The 7670-nt window shown below is 32.3% G+C and overlaps 1 protein-coding gene across 2 annotated transcripts in view; it reads left to right on the forward strand.

The window, feature by feature from the left end:
• Positions 1-7670, forward strand: part of LOC108965885 (integrin alpha-PS1) — a 205543-nt gene that overhangs the window by 180085 nt on the left and 17788 nt on the right. For both annotated transcript variants that reach the window (XM_018928556.1, XM_018928557.1), the window contains one exon: positions 6604-6710. In XM_018928556.1, the coding sequence (XP_018784101.1) occupies positions 6604-6710 (107 nt within the window). The remainder of the gene's footprint in view (positions 1-6603; positions 6711-7670) is intronic.

Here is a 7670-nt window from a genome sequence, read left to right on the forward strand (position 1 = left end):
AGCTTACACAGCCGTATAAGTTTTGCAGGGATACCAAATTCAGACATCGCGGCGTAAAGGCAGCTCCTTTTCGTGCTGTCGAAAGCAGCTTTGAATATAGCCTTAGTGTTCTAAATAAATACTAAATAATTAAGCTTTTACCAATCGAGAAAAATTATGTTTATCGATTCAATTTCTCTTCTTCAAAAATCTTCCAACCAAGCTTTTGAGATCTGAGAAGAGGTGATAATTGCTGTGGGCAAGATCTCGAAGTTTTTGTTTTCGGAAGCAATTCAAAGCCCAATTCATGAATTTTTGCCATCTTTTCCACCGACTTGTGATGCGGTGCATTGTCTTGGTGATAGAGCATTTCGTTTTTCTTCAAAGGGGGTCGTTTTTCGGCGAATCATCAACTCAGCTCCGACTCATCAACTCGTCGTTGTTTTTGGTCAAAAGTGACCTCTCTTACCCAAATATTAGTGAATGATAACATGTACATGTTCACTTTACGGTAATCCAAATTATGTTGTGGACGTTTTTGATGTTTTCGTCGGCAATAACCTGTTAGACTCATTTCGCCAGGTTCAATTTTAGTAAAACATTCTTTCGGTTGATTTCCCTGATGCAGAGTTCAAATAATGTTGATCAATCTAAATCTTGGCTAGAATCTTGAATTATTTATTTGAACCAGTTTTGTGACAAAAAAGTTTTACAATGCGTTAAAATTTCTGTATTTAACCACAAAATACTTAGACAAGGACGAGTGTTTACATAAATTTATGTATTTTGCAGTATATCGAGAAGAAAATAAAGTTTCAATTATATAAAATAAGAACAGAGAATATATCGCTATATCAATTATACCACTAAGTGCTCCCACTCTGATAATGGAAGAAACTATGCCATTGGAATACTGATGTTTAAGACTTATAAAAGAAGCCAAACAAATAGTTTTTACATTAAATTTAAGTTCGACCTACCTTATATTTTCTGGTCTGGACTCATCACGGACTAGTCACTAGAATAAAAGTCATTAATTGGGTTAACGTAGGAATGATTGGTACTTCAGGCGTTATATTTTCTTGCGCTTTTTATACATTTTTTTCAAGAGGCATTTTATTCAATAAATAAACAACAAAGGTGCACTTAAAAACCCTCATGTACTTTAATAATACGCGACAATTTTTTTTTTTAATTTTGGATTCCGCTGTACCTGTAGCCAATCTCGAGAAAGACCTCCGCAAAACCTTCTCTGGTGGCGAGCATGATTCTTTTGCATAAAATTAGAATATATAGCTTAAGGTAACAAGATCAAAGGGCTAGTCAAAATTTTCATTTTTGAAAATAGAGATCTTCGTTAAATAAAGAGTTTGTTCTGACAGAATTCACAATCAGAGTGGCTCAAAAAATTAAAATTATTGACTTATTCTTATTGCTCCGATCATTATCTAACAAATGTTTCAAAAACAGTAGTGTCAAAATTTTAAGTCGAACGGTCCTACAGTTTCGAAGAAATTTGGCTCTAAAAACAGAGAAAATCGCGATAAAAGTTTCGGGAGCCATTTACACTAACTTCAATAGTTCTGTAAATAAGCTCACATGTTCTATGTATAGTTCGGAGATTATTCTCAAATATACTTATGTTCGATAAATGTACATGGAAAAAACTGAATTCCTTGAAATCCACAAATTCATAAAAAAAAAAAATTTCCATAAGGTGGCTCTCAGCTTACAAACGAAATAATCACATTATAGCACGTAGATAATTGTATGTGTAATAGCTTTCTGCTTATTTATTTTATTTTTAAATTGTACAAACAAAAGTAGTGGCTTTTACTAACATTCCTTCAAAACTACTAACACATCCGAATAGAATGGGATTAAATGGTAACAGTTATTTTTGGAGTAAAAATCACTCGAGCTAAAGTTATAAGTATTGCAAACTGAGCTTTTAGTTTCTGCCAACATATGTACAACCATATTTACAAATACGCCATTAATTCTTCTTCTTATTATTATTATTTTTATTTTTGTAATAAATATTTTTCGTTTTCTTTACACACACACACCATACATTTCTTTATTGTTTTTTTTAATAAATATTTTTCGTTTTCTTCGAATAAAATTTTCACTTTTCTACATACGCCTTAATAGCATATTTACATAAATATATTTATTGCGAGACACATGTATTTGTATAAGTATTTAGTATGTAGGCAAATAACTTTCAATTTCATATAACTGACATATTTATAACAACAAATGTCTGGATGATCGGCTTACAAGCAAATGCCGGCCATTATTTACCGAAACGCCTAGGCATAAACAAATAGACACAAGTTTGACACTGACATGTGTTTGTTGCACATACATATGTATGTATAAATGTATGTGTATAACTATGTTGTGGCAGTTTAAAAATATACAAGTTGCACGCCAACATAGAGTTTGGACGCTGCTGCAACCTCACCAATCAGTCAAACCTGTTCTATAGATCACTTTTATTTTTTTATCGCCAACGAAATTTGCCTCTGCTTTTTAAATTTATTGCGCACACTTGCAACATCATATGTACCTGCTACTATTAGGGTGATAAATAATTGAGAATAAATAAATTTAGTTTTAGACTTCATATACTCGTACACTTTGGTTTTGTTATCAATGCCACCTTCTCTTGACATTAGCCATTCCGGGTCTATTTGATCACATTCATCTTGATGTGAACCATCGTTTAGAAATATATATTTTATATAAGTTTACTTGAACTTTTTTATGAAAACAAATGCAAATTACACTTCAAAAAATATCACATAGCAGTTTCACTGGACGCGGCCGCGACATTCTATATTCTGAGCAAGACTCTCTCCAACAGTTTCAATTCGTTTATACAAGTGTCTCAGTCATGCTAACAACGATTTTTATTTCTATCCTCACTATTTCGCTATTTCATTCAACTCAATAGATTGTGTGAGGTTAAGTAAGGTTTAAAGGTCGATTCAGAAAACAGATGCCACTTACACAGCTAATAACGCCGAGTCATTGTGATACCTAAATACCCTTGAAAGGGGAGAGTGATATCAATTCCGGTCGCCGAAGATATAGCTGCCGATATGTTTCAATCTCAGTCTCGCAAAAGTTTGATAGTGGAAGAGAAAGTGCCTGGATGTGTCAACCTCACCTTCCTTCTTAAAGAGCGATTGTCCTGAAAGCAAGTAGTCCAAAGGATCTCCTTTATTCGGCACTAGACCAGAAACATTACGCCGTCGCAAAGGAGATTAGTTGTTGACCAGCGCCTGCTAAGCTCAAACGAAGACCAGAGGTTTAACCCAAGAACACAAGAGGACAACGGAGGCCCAACTCACTCCCAAATCGCATATAATTAGCTTTTCTTTTGCGAGCTCATCGGCTTTGCAATTTCTAAAGATTCCGCTATAATCAGGAGCCCAGACGAGTCCCAAAGAAGCTTAATGATATCTATAGTGATGATAAACACTATTTAACAAACCTTGTGAGTATAATGAGTGAGTATCTTAATTGTCGGAGTGAACGTTCGAAGATTAGTAAATGTCAGAATACTATGGAAAAAGGTTAGACCAACCCTGTATAATCGAAACGAATTTCGATTCGGCCATTTTGTTTTGAAGGAAGTAAGCCTCCATCCTGGGATTATAATATTTCCGACTACCGAATAGTTAGTTCTGCGGGTAGTTTAATTATTTTGAAATTACCACCCTGATGTTAATAGGTAACAATGACTGTAGCAGTATGTGCGGCGTCTCTAACCGCCTAAACCCAGACTTAAGTTGACAAAGTCACTTCAAAACAAAGACTATCTGTATAAAAACAATCCAAAGAAACATTCAAGCAAACAAAGTTAATCATTTTGTGCAGCGCTTTCACTTAACATAATTAAATTGCTACAAAAGCGCAGCTGTTGCGCTATAACCACATGAAATGTGAAACGGCAACAAAATGATGATCCGATCGCGCCCACACAAACTCAGCAAGATAAGCAAGCGTAGTACCTAGGTAGACATACTATATTCACCAACGTGTGTAAACCTACAAGCCGGCTGCTGCACTCATTATATTATATATATTCGTATGGTTGTATGTATGTATGTAGATATGTATTTATTCATTAGGTGTCTGCTACATTTTAAACTGCATCAATTGCGGTTCATTTCTCTATTTTTATTTTTCACTGATCTTTCATTATGAACAATTTTCAAGCAAAATTATTGGCTGTCGGTTTTTTGTTTTGTGTTTGACGCTCACTCTGCCACCAAGCGCACTTTCTTATGTTTGTGAATCGCTCATCGCCCCCATTTGGTTGCTTTGTTTCTGCAGTCATTAATTTCATTTTGATTGTTTTATTAGTTCCGCTGTAAGCCGATAATCATTTATCATATAGCACTCGCTCTTATGCGCCATCGATTGTGAATTGGTTGTATGGTACTCGTATAATATTGGCGTATCGACTTTTAAGCGTATATGGTTCACTTTAGAGCCTAATGATGGCTATTTATTCGTGTGCTAATATCAACAAGTGAATTGCAACAACAAAGCAATTAATTGGTATATTTTTCTAAAGCCACATTCCTGAGTTTTGTGTACTTATTTAAAAGAAACAATATCGCATTACCTGAAGAGGATGGATGACAATGGAAAACATTTAGTTCCGGAAGTTGTACTAAGATCCCGAATATATCTCAACATTAATCATTCGTCACGTTCGCTTTAATTTTCTAAACAAAATTATAATAAGACCCTCTTACTTAAAATATGTTTTCTATTGAATATGCTCCCAAAACCCAATCCAATAAAATAGCCTCTAGATGATGTAGGGATTGATTCAAAGAACTTGTCCGTTTATGGCGAACTTTGTACCTCATAAACACAAATTCTCACTATGAAGGTTAGGTTAGGCAAAGAGACAAAGAACTAACTAAGAAGAAGCAGTGTCCCTTTAATTTAGCTAACAAATATGTACAAGTTGACACCTATAAGAGACGTTCATCTTAAACTGTTCAAAATACTTCCGAAATTATGCCCGATACATTAGATTTTGTGAAAATAGTTTTTCATGCAGGCGCATGATTTAGATCGTTCAGTTTATATAGCTATAATAGTCCGATCGGAGCAATAAAAATATGAAAATGGAACACATAAAAAAATTTACATACAAGTATATGTCGGACGTTTACCTCTAACAAACTTCGGGGCAAACTTAAAATACCTTGTCTAAGTCATTAACTGAAAAGATTGATGTTGATGAAAGACTCCTAAGAGTTCTACTAAGATAATTGAAAATCAAGAACAAGATTTCAATCCAATAATAAATAAGTCTTGTGATTCCAGTTGTCAGTTTTGAAAGGAGAAACGTCAGCCTGGTTTCGATTTTTTTCGCCCATCTTGAAGTGAATGAGTTGATTGGGTTTCTGAAATTGTAGCATGTACTTGAAATCTTGAGACCTAGAGTTGTCAAACTTTATACTCATTGAAGCTGTGATTGATCTCTGACTAAGGGTTAGAGAACATTGCAAAAATCTTCTTCGTTTTATCTTAGCCTGAATCTATAGTTATCATTATCACTTACAATTAGTTCACTTTGTGTCCGTAACAACTCAACCTCATTTCGAACAACAACTTTCAGATGACATGTCATATAATGTCCACCATATCAGCATGTGAGGCTTTTCTGTACAACATTGGTGTTCTTTTAACTATCAAAAATCATTTTTACATAATTTTCATCTGGACTCTTTATATAGCTCTCCTCTCGCTCTCTCTTTCTCTCTCTCTCTGTTTACTGTTGTGTCACATTTCTCACTCAAATAACATCAAAAAATGTAATTATCGTCAAATAACGATTAGTGTCAGTGTCAATGATGCCATAAACACTTTCGAGTTCAAACCATCTTCTTGATCGCTCCATTGTCACATTTATAAGTCATTGTTCTTTTACACAACTTTTTCTGCATTTTCTTTAATAATTTTGTTTTTGTAATTGAATGCATTTAAGAGTGTTTTGTTTGGCATTAAACTATCATGGTTATTTACTTTTTTATTTCTTTTTATTCATTTTCTTTTAACAACTTTACTTCGAACATTAAATTCTTGCATTTTGGGTTAGTATTTCTGTGACTGTTATTTGCATTGGAGTTTTTTTTTTAATTTTTTTATTATGAAATTTCACCACACACTTCATTTGCTTTACTCTTCTTGAATACAAAGTTTTTATACATTTTTTCTTAACATTCTTCTTATTATTTTCATTTGTCGAAACATTTCTCCTTTCACCGTTATTTATGACATATGTAATCCTTTATTTAATATGTTATTCTTATTGTTGTTATAGAGTTCTACGTTTGTTATTATTGTTGTTGTGTATAATTAATTCATCACCATGCAACCAAAATGAATCAAATTAAATTGATTAACTAAAATATTTATTTATAAACAATATTCGAGTGTTAACTAATATGTGCTCATGCATTTTTCTTTTCTCTTTTCTCTCTTTTCTTCCACAAACTCTCGCTGGTTTTTTTGTATGTTTGTATGTGTTTATTGCACATGTTCTTTTGTATTTATATTGGTTCACAACATGCTTTGTGATAACAGCATACGATAGCGACGATGTCGAGGAGCTACAGGAACCATCGGACGATGAGATCAAGGAGGGTCAATGGCTCGGCGTGACAGTGCGATCGCAGGGGCTCGGAGGCAGGGTAAATATACAAATTAATAACTTAAAGTTAAGGATATTATTTCATCTTAATTCAAATAACTTTATTCACATAATGTTGGGAAACTAATTGTGTGCCATCTTATGACCAAAAATTGCCCAAATCGAACAGTTCAAGTGCCTATGTACCGAATATGCGGACACTAGTTGAATTTTGACGGAAAAACGGTTAATGTGTTCGATATATAATTTAAATTCAGAGAAAATTCTTTTCTGTTAATAGTATGTCTGTCTATATGGCAAAAATGTGTTGAATTATTTCTTTACAAATATTTGGAATAGCCTAAAAGTTGCGAATAATATTTAAAAATAATATTTTATTTTTTTTAACAATTTACAGTTACGGAAAATTAAATAGAATCAAAGGTTTTGATTTGAAAGAATTAAAAAATAATTAAATATTAAATACATAAAATCCATATTTTTTTGTAGAAAAGAAAGTTCGCACTATGGACGATTCTAATTTATTGTCCGTAACTGTATATATTGATTATAGAATTTTATTTATTTTAATATTCTATGAAGCACGAAAAAGTTTTAGTTGTTCAAATGTAGAAAAAAATATGTTTACAATTTTCTAATATGCATATTTATAGAATACTACATTTGAAAAAAAAAAATTTTTTTTTCTAATATCTAGATTGGAGAAAAAATTGTGAATTAACGCCTTCAATTAAATTTTTAAATATTTTTTGAAAAAAATTTAATATTTTTTAATTTAGAAATCATGGTTGATAGTATTTTATTCAACTTCGTGATTTTACTGTTATAAGTGTGTGGCAAATAATTAAAAATAAAAAAACTAATATGTTGAAAATAAAAATTTACTAAAAATACTTTTTTCTTTAGTTTTAACTGACACTATTATTTTAAGAAAATTATTAATGGTTTTTAAAAATCAGGTTTCATAGAAATTTTTTTAGTTTTGTAATTTTGCTATTTT

The sequence above is a fragment of the Bactrocera latifrons genome, unplaced genomic scaffold, assembly GCF_001853355.1.
Source record: "Bactrocera latifrons isolate USDA-ARS-PBARC rearing strain unplaced genomic scaffold, ASM185335v1 scaffold_15, whole genome shotgun sequence".
Lineage (NCBI taxonomy): Eukaryota > Metazoa > Arthropoda > Insecta > Diptera > Tephritidae > Bactrocera > Bactrocera latifrons.